The following is a 13,400-nucleotide window of genomic DNA, read 5'->3' on the forward strand; positions in this document are numbered from 1 at the left end:
GGATTGTCGGCGGCCGAGAGGTTCCGTGAATTCAAGTTCTTTACAAAGGTTCAGGGTCCTCCCAGGCAGACACATCGCCGACATTCCGCAAAGCGGTTGAACCTGGCAAGGTCATCTTATCCATCAGGGTCAGTGATTGGTCCAATGGGACCTCTGGATGGTCCAGCTAAGCATGGTGCCCTTTGAGCGGGATAAGCATATATTGAAGCTTATTCCATTCTGTCCACGCCACTCACGGTAGATATGCCTACAGCAGTGACATGGCTAAAGCTCGAGTTGTTGACGTAAAGCTCTCCAAGCTGTGTCACTCCACCTACTATAGATGGTAGCTATAGGTCCTCTGAGCACAGTTATCTCGTCATCCTCTCGAGTTCTCTCTCCGCAAGGTGCGAGCACTCCTAATTCCAATGCTGGCAGAAGCAAACCTGCCGTCTCCATAATCGTAGAAGAAAGTTCGATCCGCGGCTCGACTTCGAGAAAGACATCATTTCTGTAACTGTCTATTTCCACCGGGTGTGAGTACAGCCCTAGGTTTCTCCCAACTGGTTGAGTGGCTCGTGCCTGACCAAAGGTTTGTTGCACTACTGGCAAGACAATGACAATCAGGATTTCGTCTCAAATAGCAAGCTCGCTTGACGGAATAAAAAGATGTAGAGATGTTTGTGAAAGTTTGGTTTGAACAGACAGAGCGAGGAACGATGGCAAGGGGCCATAACAACACAGGAATGAGCGATAGGGAACGGGAAGTGATAAGTAAAAGTTTGCGAATAGAGCTTACTCTTTTCCAGTAGCTTCAAAACCAACAGATGCAATCTGCATAAGAGAGGTGCATCACCGTTATTCCCCCTCCATACCTTGGTAGCAGGTTCCCTGGTAATTGCCCACCCCATCACAGTGTTTCCCTCAATACCGAGGGAGAACCAGACCAGTGACTTGGTTCCCCTCGTCAAAGTACTCAAATTCCGGCCGGGTCGCCTGGAGCTCGTCCATGAGAAACGCGCGCTGTGAGTGCGTCGTGACCATCCGAGCAAGTCCCCAGAGGCGCTGGTAGGTTTCTCTGTCAGGAGGCAACCCCATCACCAAAGCCCGCATAGCCTCGAACATGGACTCGGGAAGGATTGGCTCCTCTTCAGTTGCTGTGTATTCGTAGGATACCAGGCTGTTCCCTTTGGCCTCAAACAGAACGCCCAGCCAGGAGTGGTCAAACTGCTGACACCATTCAAAGACCTTTTCCTTCATGCCCTCGCTGAGGACCATGATGACAGGCTTGCTGAGCCATCTCTTCATCCCTGTAGTGAGAGCCATCTGGTCATAGGTCTCGTTGCCGATCTTCTTCTCCAAGCCCCCAGCTCTCCTCATGGCCTCTGTTCGGGTGATGACGAACTTTCGCTCGTTGTCAATCTTTGGGTCCGGTCGGAGAGCAGGTGGCGGTCTTTTAGTCTCAGGCTCATCTTCCATCTTGGTGCGACTTCTCTTCTTTCCACGCGGCGTGGATGAGTGGCTTTTGTCCTTCCCCATGGCTCGAAGAGTCGAGCGCCCCGTTCCCTCCCGAGTGAGAAGCCGCCAATCGTGGTAGACGATTTGTATCTATATAAATTATCAGAAATAACCCACGGATGTCAACAAGATGAAAGTTGATGACTCACTGTGTTTCTGTAGCCGAGCTCAGGATCAAGGCAGGGAATGGATACGAGGTAACGCTGATTTGTACTGGAGCCATATCGTCAATGTACATCACAACGTGAGTAGGTACATTAGGCTACATACCACTCTCTGGGGCCCTGCGGTGTTTGAGGTGAAAAGTCGTCCCATGTACTATGTGTGTTGAGGTGAAGGCTGCGAGATGGACGACAGGCGACAGTGTCAAACACTCAGCCGACAGTGATTCACTGCCACTCGAATGAACTTGGTTTCTAGAAGAAAATATGGGAAATTTCAAGTTCATTCATCCCGTTTGCGCAACCCAGGCCCTTTTGCTGCAGTTTCGAAGCCTGTCTCTCGCCGCCTCGCTAACCAAGGGAGTAATCCCGTGTCCATGGCAGAGCAGATGCCACGTCCAGATTTATGAAGTGCTTTCGTCTCTAGCCATGAAACTAGTACATACAGGTATGCCGATTTCGCCATATTGCCCATAATCTCCAAGGCTGTGTGTTGTTCTACGCAAAAAGATATCACTCATTTCATAAGCAGGCACTCTAGACAACAAAAAGAAACTCCGGTACAGGGAATCGAACCCTGGGCTCCGCGGTACTTGATCTCTCAGGTTATGAGAGCGCGAAATGTTAGCCACTACACCATACCGGATAGTGCTTTTGGTGCTGGAAGCGGCGACGAGAACAGGGACCAAGGGGGGCATGGGGACGTTGGCATTGGGTTCAGCAGTACGACTTGGGCAAGTAACAATGACCGTAATCTCACAAAGAGAAACTTTACATCGCTCATGGCTTTGATAGAAGTCCGATACATAAGGAAGCAGCTGCTTGAAAGATCAGAACCGCATGGTTGGCAAGGAATGAAGTCGGTTGATGGGTTCCAAGTCGCCCGTGCTCTGACCGACCTCTTCAATGAGATATTGATCCTTGCTTACGCCCCGTGACTTAGACCTCCCAGGGGTTACGGTGAACACGGGCCGGTACAAAGCCCGAACTGCCGACATACTTTCGCCCACGTAGCCTTCCATCGTATCCCAGAAGCCAACCACAACTCAACAGCTTCTTTACAACGAGAACGCTCATAAGCGTCCGCTCTCCTCCGGCACTTCCCCTGCACCTCTTGTTTGCCTTGGCCATCTCCCCCTTGCATCAGCAGCCAATCAGCATCCGGTATGGTGTAGTGGCTAACATTTCGCGCTCTCATAACCTGAGAGATCAAGTACCGCGGAGCCCAGGGTTCGATTCCCTGTACCGGAGACCTTATCTTTTTGCTTCCTGAACGAATGGTCGACTTATCTTTTTGGCTCTTTGCTAAAGAACGGTCAGCTAGTGATCAAGGGCACTATGCCTCGCAATCTCTCTCATTATCCCTTCAGATTGAGTGAACTACAGTGCCAAAGTCAGTTACATTCACCTGCAGGGGCTCGAGATCACAGTTGACTCGGTCCTTGACCAGACAACTACCAGCATGGTGCATTGTGTTTGCGCAGAATATGGACACGAACAATAGCTGACTAGGATAGCAACGGCTGAGTTCCTTGGCTTTATCGCTCGGCAACTATCCTCCGGTTGGAGATGGAAACAGACGAACCCAGGCAAAGAAGATCGACTGGCTGGTGTTGGCTCTAAGTCCCCTAGTTTGCCAACTCACACTTCGTCCAAAGGCTTTCCCTCAACTAGCCACCATCCTGGCCTTGGCAACTGCATGTCACACAACTCAGATGACAGATACCTGGTCTCCTCCGCTATCCCGTCACCCCCGACTTGAGCGTTTCCCACAACGCCGAAACTCAACAACAGCCAATCATATCCGGTATGGTGTAGTGGCTAACATTTCGCGCTCTCATAACCTGAGGGATTAGTTCCGCGGAGCCCAGGGTTCGATTCCCTGTACCGGAGATATCTTTCTTTTTGGCCCTGGTGAAAAGGGTTCTACGCCTTTTTGCCATCCTCGTCAGGCCCTGGCAATCAGACTGGCCGCTCTAGGCTGTGTGAGCCTTCTTACTATGCGTCCGTTTACAGAACCCCGACGTTCCATGAGAGATTATCCTACAAGATTCAGGTGCCATGACAACTGTGAACGGACTCAGAAGCTTTGGCTGACTGGACTTCACAACAGTATTCTGTCGACTGAACCTTGACATACATGCAGCCAATAGAGTGCAACCCTAGCAACTACCATTCAGCCACTGCAACTCAAAACGACCAGGAATTGTCTTGGGGAAGCTTTGACACGTCAGGTACAAAGCCAACGGCCATCTTCCACCAACATGTCCAACCCCTGTCAACATGAACCTCTTCCCCCAATCCTCAATGACACAACACATCGAGCCGGCATCACCGGGCCCCTAGTGTTAGGCGTCCTACCCATCGACACAACCATCAACAGCCAATCACAATCCGGTATGGTGTAGTGGCTAACATTTCGCGCTCTCAACTTCAAAGCTGAGGGAACAGTACCGCGGAGCCCAGGGTTCGATTCCCTGTACCGGAGACTATTTCTTTTTGACAGGCTTCCCTCCTCCTGTTCTTTTTGCAGGTTGGGACACCATTTGCCCAGGATCGTCTCAGTGGGTGGAAGTCAACTTCTCTCATCAGAGCACACTCAAGACAACGCTATGGGGGGAGCGGAGTAGTTTACTCCGTCTTTAGCATTGGCATCCAGGGAGAAGGAGGAAGCTGAGTTGCCTTCGGCAACACAAGATACTCTCTTCCACACTCAAATCACGCCTATCTCTTATTACCGAGATATATCTCCCAACAACAGCAGGCTAGTTCAGTGCAGAGTCACATGTCGAGGTTGGCTGATGACTCTCAGAGGTTGAGCAGCCTTTATGATCTTCAGTTGATGCCCATGTACCACATCAGGAACTCCCAAAGCATGGCCAGAACCACCAAACCTTGAACAAGATAAACCTTTGTTTGGACTTGGTGTCCATCGAATACGCCAACCGTCGCTATTATCTCCAGCAACACTCCTCACAACTCCAGGAGAAGGGGTGTGAATATGACATCCTCTGGGCCTGACTGAGAAGGTCAATGGATTTCCAACTTTGCCATAGGGGGCCATTGACGGCTACAACAATGCGGCAATTCTCCCTCTCGCTGTCGTCTCTCCGTCTCCAGCCGAGTTTCCTGTCGTCGTAGGGACTGTTTGCGAGCGTCGTCGTCAACAACACTAACATCCGGTATGGTGTAGTGGCTAACATTTCGCGCTCTCATAACCTGAGAGATCACTTGATCCGCGGAGCCCAGGGTTCGATTCCCTGTACCGGAGTTCCTTTTTGCTAATCCTAATTCTTGCTCTTGCTTTTTTGCCCAATTGGTGTGTGTGCTATGATAGTTGTTGCAGTTGCGATACCCAGACTTGAGGGTTAGGCAGCCTCACCATTCTTTGCGTAGACGCTCTAGGCATACATAATAGGCTGTCTTGAGTATTCTTAGTTGGGTACGCTGGTATGATGAGACGCTGGTGCGTGCGAAGAGTTGACTTGAGCGTATCACCACGGGTTTGTGTAACGTCTAGTGTTACACAAGAATTTCTCCTGGGCATCTCGATTATTTTACCAATACCCGTTTAACAGACTAACCAATCATTCAGTATCCTGCAGTTATATCTAGCTTTCAAACTTGATTCCTAAAGTCCTAAAAGCCCAGCGAAATTGCTCTCCTCATGGTAGAGGAGCTGTCTGCCGGGAGTGAACTATATGCGAGGGAGACACCCTATACCAAATGGAGGATGTAGCAATAGCAACTATGGAGAATATCAAGCTGGAAATGAGGGAGGACCAAGTAGACAAATTCGCTTTCTCCGAACATTACTTGCTTCATTCACAACTCTGCTGCTTATGGCGTCTCAACGTGATCGTTTTCACAAGTACCAAAGCTTGACGACTTGATGACCAAGACATGGAACTTGACATCTGCAGAGGAAGCTATAGATCTGAATCGCACTAGCTAGAGAGCGAATAATATGCTCAGGCAACCATGGTAACACAACACCGTCACTAGCAAACACCACTCTGGCAACCCTGAGCTTCGACTACGTGCTACGGGCAAAGGCCAGAGACCATAGTATGTACGAATCACAGTGATCACACGACAAATAAGCATCGCAAGCAAACGTGGCATTAACATCTAGGTACCTCGTTCTATCACAATGGGAGCCATGCAACACCGGCGATGCAGATACAAGAAAAACTACACCATTGGGGAAAAAATACGCACGGGTCCAGAAATAAGCAACGGCAAAAAAACTTGATTCATCGACTCAACAAAAAACCCAGAATCCAATTCCTTGGGGTCCATCTTTTACAGGAGGACCATGCCGGCACCGACAACACCGGCGACGGCCATGTAGGCGCCGACGGCGAAGTCGCCCAGGGAGAAGAGGCGGGCAATGGAGGCGGAGTGGATGCCGAAGCTGTCGTCGTCCGACTCCTCGGAGCCGCCGGTGGAAGAGGCACCGGAGGCAGCGGTGGCAGTGGCGACCTCAGCGTTGATGGAGCTGGCGGAGGCGAGGGCAGACTTGCAAGAGGACTCGGAGGCGGCCTTCTGGGTGGTGGCAGAGCCATCGAAGTCGCAGGCGGTGGAAGCCTTGTCCTGGTCCTGGTAGTAGGCGTCAAGGACGTAAGCGAGCTTGTCGGACTCGCCGCACATGCTGTAGGCGCCGTAGACACCGGTGGAGGCGTTGGCCTGGATACCCTTGCAGAGCTCAGGCTTCTCACCGCAGATGTAGCCGAAGATCTCGCCAAAGCTCTTCTCCTTAAGACCCTTGGCAGGGACACACTCGCGGGAAGCGACCATGCAGTCGCAGAGGGTGGAGTCAGGGGTGCGGGGGAGGACGCTGTTGGCGCTCCAGGTTGAGGACAGGTCGGGGCAGGTGGCGGCCTTGCCAGAGGGCTTGTAGTCGTCGGCCTCGACACCGTTGGGGCGGGCGGCGGTGACCTTGGTCTTGAGGGCGTTGAAGTCCTTAAGCTTGCTAACCTTGCCGTTCTTGACCTGGACCAGGCCGTAGTCGTTGTCCTCCTGGAAGTACATGTAGACGATACCGCCGCTGAAGACACCGGTCATCTCGTCGCTGTACAGAGCAGTAGTCTCCTCAAAGATACGGCCAGCAGCACCATTGGGCTCGTTGCAACCGTACTCGGCGAAGAAGACGGGGACGGAGTAATCCTTGAAGAACTTGACCTGGTCGGCATAGCCAGACTTCTGCATGTCGCTTTCGCCGCACCACGAGTAGATGTTGTAACCCCAGTAGTCGATGCGGTCCTCATCATTACCACAGTTGAAGTAGTCGGCAATATCCTCACGGATGTCGACATCATCGTTGGCGGCGTAGCCGACACCAAGCCAGCGGCTGTGCGTCTTCTTGATGTGAGCCTTGGTGTCACGGACGGCGGCCTTGACGAAGGCAGAGGCGTCAGTGTTGGACTTGTTGTTGGACACCTCGTTACCGGCGAAGAAGCCGATGACGTTGTCGTACTTGGCGAGCTCGTCAACAACCGCGGTGTAGCGCTCGTACAGGTCGACGTTCCACTGGGGGTCATCGCGGTTGATGGAGAGGCTGGGCTCGCTCAGATCGGAGATGACGTAGATGCCGGCCGCGTCGAGGAGCTCCATGCACTCGCTGTGGTCCTCCTTGGGGTTGATGGCGTAGGTTCGGATGGTGTTGGTGCCGAGCTCCTTGAGAAGGGGAACATCGCGCTTGCAGCTGGTGACATCGGCAAGGGGGTCAATGTAGCTATCCTTCTTGGTGTTGGTCGCGCCAGCGGCGGCGGTATCCTGCTGGTAGGCAACACCCTTCATGAAGAATTCGGTACCGTTTTCGTAGAAGAGCTTGGAGCCCTGGATGGGGTTAGTATCGCAACGGTCGGCCGCCTCATGTCAAATCCACGAACCTTCATGACGATGGGCTGCAGCTTGGCGTTGGCAGCCGTGGCCGCCGCAGCGACGAGGGCAGCGGAGAACTTCATTGTGCTATGCGAAAATAACGAGTTGTCAAAGGAAGGACGAGAATCAAGTTGAAGAGTTCAAGTTGGGATCGGGAGCGCAGGAATGTTGGTTTGCACCCCTTTTTTCAATCAATCGCCTCTCGGAGAGGGTTAAGAGCGTTCTAGTTCAAAAGAGTGACGGGAAGGAGTAAACGGTCTCAAAACACAGAGAACCGAAAAAGAGGAAGAAAGAATTAAAGAGTTAGCGAAGGTTGATGAAGAAGGAAGGGAGGCGTTGATTATGGAGGAGGAGGACGGGTCGAGGAAGGATGGGGAGATTTGAGAGGGAAAATGTCCAGCGGGAGGCGACTAGCCAGGGGGGACCCCTGCCTCGCAGCGAATGAAGGCCGCTAGAGATTCCGGCAGGGGGTTGGTTCTAGCGCTGGGCACTGTGGCACTGGACTGTGCCCCCCGGGTGCCCCCTACGGTGACCAGGAACCTCTCCCATCCCAGTCGAACCAAAGGGGCCAGGCTCGCAGCTCTGTGGACCAATAGAGGCAGTTCCCCTGTCGATTTCGAGGCGCAGCACCAGCGATGGAAGCTTGTTTGGGACTTGTCCGGCGCCACCCGTGGCCAATCAGGGCATGTCGACGTGGGATCTCATCTCGCTGGACGGTGAAAATGTGCGGTGAGTCAATGCGCACTGTAATTGGCTTGTTGATTAACAGACTTGAATCATCACTGCCTGAGCATCTGTTAGTGCCCCATCTTGCACCATATCAGGCACTGTAGAATAGGGGATAATCTCCACTGAATCTCGCTCACGCCAAACATCCATCAGGGGCGCCTCCGTTCGGTGACGGGCATGGCCCTTCTCTTGCCTTGCTTCTTGTCGAACAAGCACTATACGAGCCTCGAGCGACCGGGAAATTGCCAGCCTCCATACTACGTAGTAGCTACAGATAATCGGAAGTCGGTCTGGAGTCGCTTGGGCTTGCGATTAATCAAAACCCAACTCGACTTGAATCATGTGAATCTCGGAGATATTGATCCAATGTCATTGATCTATCGCCCACCTCCCACTTGCCCGGGGCAGTCAAATCTAACTCAAGACAGCTTACGTGTATCCGTATTTCCCTCTGTCGCATGGAGATTGTCAACCTCAGGGATGTTCTCGGCCCCCCAGCTCGTGTTTGACCTCTGGCTCATCCTCAGGCGCCGCTTCCTGTCTGTCATGCGCTGCACAACACACTGTACCGTACGCAAGCAGGTCCATTGTCCAATCTCTCACTGCCGTCTGCTGGTTGGCTCTGTCGAAGGGATCCTCGGCTGGTCGCAGTCTGAAACAAAGCGCAGAGGGCATGGGCGGCTCTGCACTGCACATCAATGGAGCCTGCCATGTCATGTCGACCCAGTCCCGGAGGATATTTTAGGTGATTTTCCTACTTTCCATCCCCTGGATCGTCAAACTTGCTGTCTATCCTCATCACGGCGGCAGCGCGGCCTCTCTCTGAAGTTTGCAAATGGTCGAATTGCCGCCATCTTGAGGGAGACGACGGTGGAGAAGAGCCAACACTTCTTTTTCTCTCAATGGCGGGTCAGCCAAGCCGTGTTGCCGACCCTCCTCCTCCCTCGTATAGCATTGCGTGGGCGCGTCGAGGGCCAAGCGTCGTCATCACCACCAACCTCCCTCACCGTCCTCGAATCTTGTAGTAGACGCTACCAACGCCGTAGAGGATGTGGTCCCAGAACTCGTATGTCCTCTGCTACAGCCCTCCGGAGCGGCTGCCGTGCCGCTGTTCCGACTGTGCCGGAGCCGGGTGGTAGTGACCGTCGTGATAGACTAGTTCCGTCATTGTGTATGTGTTTTTCGATGGTGTCTCGAGCGTTTTTGGTTACTGTATGTTTGACCTGGCATTCCTTGGCTATCCCTTTGGTGCTTGGCTTCTCTTAAGTATTTCCTCTAGAGGCAAAGAATGCAGCATGCCAACCCGCCAACGAGTGATTGCAACCACTGACCTGCCAACCTTCTCATCAATCTTCCATCAACTACCCATCATCTGCCCTTGGCACGAGCCTCCAAGCCTCTTTGCCGCCGGCCGTCAACCTCTCGGATGCTATGAATTGTCCGGCCGCCGCTCGGCTGACTCCACCGCCGGCCGATCACACGCATTCACCCCCGTGATACCGGCCAAAGGTGGCGAAATGCCGTTCGACGACCGGATCTTCTCTTCGCATTTGCGTCACAGCGACTGCATGTGTGGTAGTGGGGAGGCTTGGCGGTTGCTTGGTGAGAAGCCGTGTATACGTAAGTCCGACTATCAAAGTCGCTGTGTCTTGTTACTCATCAACGTCTATTTCTGTAACGCAAAAGCTATTCCTGTAGTTTCCAACTTTAGCACTTAGTCATTGTGCTATCTTTCGACCTGACATTCTCCGACCGGGACCCCCAACAGAAATGCCAACCCCTTGAGCCTCGCTACACTATCTGCAGCACTGATTCTGAGTTGGTCATCTACTCCGCGAGAAATGACCTCGTCTCGGCTCATCAACAGTCTCTTGACCGGGTTCCACACGCCTTGCGGGTCACGACCGTGTACGAGAGTATCATTATGATCTTCAAGTGAGGGATCAAGTGCCATGGACAACACCCGGGCCGAAACAGCTGAGACAACGTCGCTGTTGACCCCGTCGACGATGGTCCAGAACAACTTGGCCCACGGCTCGCGTCCTTGGAAGAACTGTTTGTCGAACGCACCACCATCGTCGACTGCGGCTCTCAGGAAGAGCACGTACGACTTGACAAGTCTCACCACGTCGTTGACTCGGCAGTTGGAGAGGTTGTTGTTCAATCGCGACCACAGAATCGACGAGTGATATGGATGATCGGGTTCTCGAGCGTTCCCCAGGTCTGCCAGTATCCAGTCCTTTGTCACACCAACCTCCCCCAAGGACCCCTTTCCCGAGAGAAAGATGTTGTCTGGCTTGATATCGTCATGACACAGTCCATGTCGATTATACATTCGGTCGAGAGCTTCGAAGAGTCGTTCGAGCGATGGTCGGTAGAGGATGTCGAGATCGCGAGCTGTGTACGCGTGTCCAGAGTGGTGCAAGTGCTCCGCGAGTCTGACAAGACTTCCAGATGCCAGAAAGGGCGTCAAGAAATGCCACCGAGCTTCACCCTCCTCCGGTGGTGACATGAAGTAATCCGTCACAGGCAGAAACTCGCCATCCCTCTGACCCTCGTCATCGGCCATTCCCCCCAATAACAACGACGCTTCTATCTCGGTCGGCCATCGCAGCTCCAAAGGAGCATCAGGGACGCAGTTTCGAAACGGAAACTTTACCGCTTTGTATACTTTGATGACTGTGCCATTATAGGTGAACGTCTCCCCCTCAGACCCCGAGCCGAGCCACTTCCACTCGTGCCGATTCGCCCATATCTCTCTTCTGGAGTACGATCCCCAGGCGAAATCCCCCGTCTCGTTCCATCTCCAATGTGTATCTGCGAGCGTCGAGCTGTCCCATGGCGTCAGATGGGTAAAAATAGTCGGGCTAAACTTGGCGACTAAGGCTTCTCGGTGGGTATGGATGACGGATATCCAGTGGAATGCTCCAAGAATCAGGCAGAGTACGGCCGTTACTCGTGCCCATCGGCTAGTCGATCGTTGGTAGAGCCTTGTCCTTGGCCACCTATGCAGGGTTGATTGCTTCTCCTTGAACATGTTCGATCCGCGCTGCAGGTTTGCATATCCGACCGACGGCCTTCAGAGAGCTTCTACTCCGTATATACCGATCGCCGTTGAATTTTATTGACGCAAGCCAACACCATAAATAACCACGGTCAGCCGTTGACACGACGCAACTTGATCACCGCCTCCCATCCACTTCACCAGCCCCAGCACGTACCGAGATTGAACCATCATGATGCCGAGACGTCTTGGCATAGAATCGGCAGACGGCATTGGTGCTTCGGAGTCGTAGGGCAGGCCGAATGTGCGCTGGAAATGGGTCATTGGCCAAGAAGCCGGATGTGTCGGCTCAACATCTCATGTGATATTGAGAATGCCAGCAGAAACAAGGATTCATTCAAGCATAAAGCCTCCGCTTACGGGAAAATGTTGCGGTCTTCTCATTAGTTGGTGGGATATGGGGTTTTCTGGCAAGGCACACTCTGACAGAATCGAGCATCTGAGCGCGTGTTCAGCTGCACCACAAAGACTTACACCAAACCACGTCTTGGCGGCTCGTCTCGGTCAGGATCAGCTGCCTTACAGGTGGTCTCACCAAAGACAGGGCAACAAATGAGAAATCAGGTTTATCGTATTAATGTCCTGTGCAGTTGCTCAGCCATCCGGTCGATCCACACATGACAAGTTGCAACGCCGTGACGCATTGATGAAGGCCAAGTGCCAAGACTTTGTTGGCATTTGCACGGCCACAGACCCCATTTTTAGTATTGTCTTGGTAAGGGACCAATACGGAATCTATTTCAGGTGTTGAAGGCGGAATTAAATGGACTCTGTCATGAAACTCTTGGTTATTATTCGAGGTGCTCTCACATGCCAGCACGTGCTGTCACGCTGTTTTTCGGCAACGATAGGGCTGAACGACGAACCGTCTCGCCGTTACCAATGGTCTTGTTTCGTCTTTCTTCAACCGATAACCCACGATGTTATGACACATCTATTCCATGGTCCAGTATAACCTCATCCCAAGCCGAAGTTAGTGACCAGACCAAGGACCTCGACGGCCATGGAGTAGTTTCTCCATCCAACTTTCGAAGACGGTCGCTTCCGAGTGGACGTGTAACCTGTACCTGTCGTTTGCTTGCTTTCGCAGCGAAAACAACGTCAAAGAGACATCATGATGTAATTCGGTGTCATGTTGGAGGATACAGACGTCAGTTGGCGTTCACCGACGTGATGTCATACAAAGATCAAGAGGCAGTATATTATTGAGCTCGAGGGCTGTCGTTCAAGTTTCCGTTCAGCAACAGTCTTACAACTTTGTCAACGTTGGTCTAACACTGCAAAATACCTGAATCAAACACCGTCTCAAATCTCAAACACACCACATCGTCAAATCTTCAAACATGGCCCCCGGCGCTGGCACCAAGGCGAGTCTGAAAACACTCGTTTCAGAATGTGACACTAACATGATACAGGTCGATCTCGGCAAAAACGCTCCCACTAAGAAGGAAGGCGCTGGTGCCGTGCCTTCGGAATCTCTGGCTGCCGAGTCCTTCAAGGAGGGCGGTGAGTTTACCTCCAACAAGGGCATCCGCTCCGAGAACGTTCCCTCCAAGTCCTCCGAAACTTCGGGCGCAGGCCGCGATGCCAGATCCGCTGGCCGCACTGGCAACGTTTCCAAGTCCTCTACTGGACAAGCTGAGGGTCAGCATCGCCGTCACAGCAAGAATCTTGAGGGAAGCTGGGATGAGTCCAAGACAGAGGATGGTCTTCAGAGGGCGTTGAATGCTGAGCCCGGTAGCGACGACGACCCTGGTCGGTTGGCAGAGCTGAAGTTCCAACAGCAACAAGCTGGAGGAGGTGCTGGTCCCAGGGAAGCAAAACTATCGACCAAGTCTGGCTACGATGCTTTGAACGCGGAGACTCCTTCTTAAGTAGTCCGCACTGTTGCCTGTACTATATGATAGTATCAATGATGAATGATTGCATGATATAGTGTTCCTACAGGCTGTTTCATCCACAGTTGGCCTCACATGATCAGGCATTAATGCTGAAATTCGCATGAGATTGACTGTCAACCACAGTCATAGTCAAGGCAACCATACAAACGTCTTACATCGAAC

At 52.5% G+C, this 13,400-nt stretch overlaps 4 protein-coding genes and 5 non-coding genes across 9 annotated transcripts; 5 read left to right on the forward strand and 4 right to left on the reverse strand.

Moving 5' to 3' along the window:
* Window positions 1-903: 903 nt before the first annotated feature.
* Window positions 904-1,518, reverse strand: LRP88_12155 (uncharacterized protein; the record flags this gene model as incomplete). Its single annotated transcript, XM_083248559.1, has 1 exon — window positions 904-1,518. One exon carries the CDS (start codon window positions 1,516-1,518, stop codon window positions 904-906), a length of 615 nt encoding a protein of 204 aa, XP_083095989.1.
* A 695-nt stretch (window positions 1,519-2,213) lies between these two features.
* LRP88_12156 lies at window positions 2,214-2,304 on the reverse strand. The gene has a single exon. It is a non-coding gene; the product is annotated as a tRNA-Glu (tRNA).
* Window positions 2,305-2,818: 514 nt separating this feature from the next.
* Window positions 2,819-2,909, forward strand: LRP88_12157. Its single transcript has one exon. It is a non-coding gene; the product is annotated as a tRNA-Glu (tRNA).
* Window positions 2,910-3,461: 552 nt separating this feature from the next.
* LRP88_12158 lies at window positions 3,462-3,551 on the forward strand. Its single transcript has one exon. It is a non-coding gene; the product is annotated as a tRNA-Glu (tRNA).
* Window positions 3,552-4,051: 500 nt separating this feature from the next.
* On the forward strand, window positions 4,052-4,146 carry LRP88_12159. The gene has a single exon. It is a non-coding gene; the product is annotated as a tRNA-Glu (tRNA).
* Window positions 4,147-4,836: 690 nt separating this feature from the next.
* Window positions 4,837-4,929, forward strand: LRP88_12160. The gene has a single exon. It is a non-coding gene; the product is annotated as a tRNA-Glu (tRNA).
* Window positions 4,930-5,963: 1,034 nt separating this feature from the next.
* LRP88_12161 (1,3-beta-glucanosyltransferase GAS1) lies at window positions 5,964-7,627 on the reverse strand (the record flags this gene model as incomplete). The annotated part of the gene is made up of 2 exons (XM_083248560.1): window positions 5,964-7,499; window positions 7,553-7,627. The coding sequence occupies 2 exons, from the start codon at window positions 7,625-7,627 to the stop codon at window positions 5,964-5,966; spliced, it is 1,611 nt and encodes a 536-aa protein (XP_083095990.1).
* Window positions 7,628-9,999: 2,372 nt separating this feature from the next.
* On the reverse strand, window positions 10,000-11,310 carry LRP88_12162 (uncharacterized protein; the record flags this gene model as incomplete). The annotated part of the gene is made up of 1 exon (XM_083248561.1): window positions 10,000-11,310. The coding sequence occupies one exon, from the start codon at window positions 11,308-11,310 to the stop codon at window positions 10,000-10,002; it is 1,311 nt and encodes a 436-aa protein (XP_083095991.1).
* A 1,370-nt stretch (window positions 11,311-12,680) lies between these two features.
* Window positions 12,681-13,211, forward strand: LRP88_12163 (uncharacterized protein; the record flags this gene model as incomplete). Its single annotated transcript, XM_083248562.1, has 1 exon — window positions 12,681-13,211. The coding sequence occupies one exon, from the start codon at window positions 12,681-12,683 to the stop codon at window positions 13,209-13,211; it is 531 nt and encodes a 176-aa protein (XP_083095992.1).
* Window positions 13,212-13,400: the final 189 nt, after the last annotated feature.

The sequence above is a fragment of the Fusarium phalaenopsidis genome (genome assembly GCF_050370095.1).
Source record: "Fusarium phalaenopsidis strain FUZ10S chromosome Unknown contig_32316, whole genome shotgun sequence".
Taxonomy (NCBI): Eukaryota; Fungi; Ascomycota; class Sordariomycetes; order Hypocreales; family Nectriaceae; genus Fusarium; species Fusarium phalaenopsidis.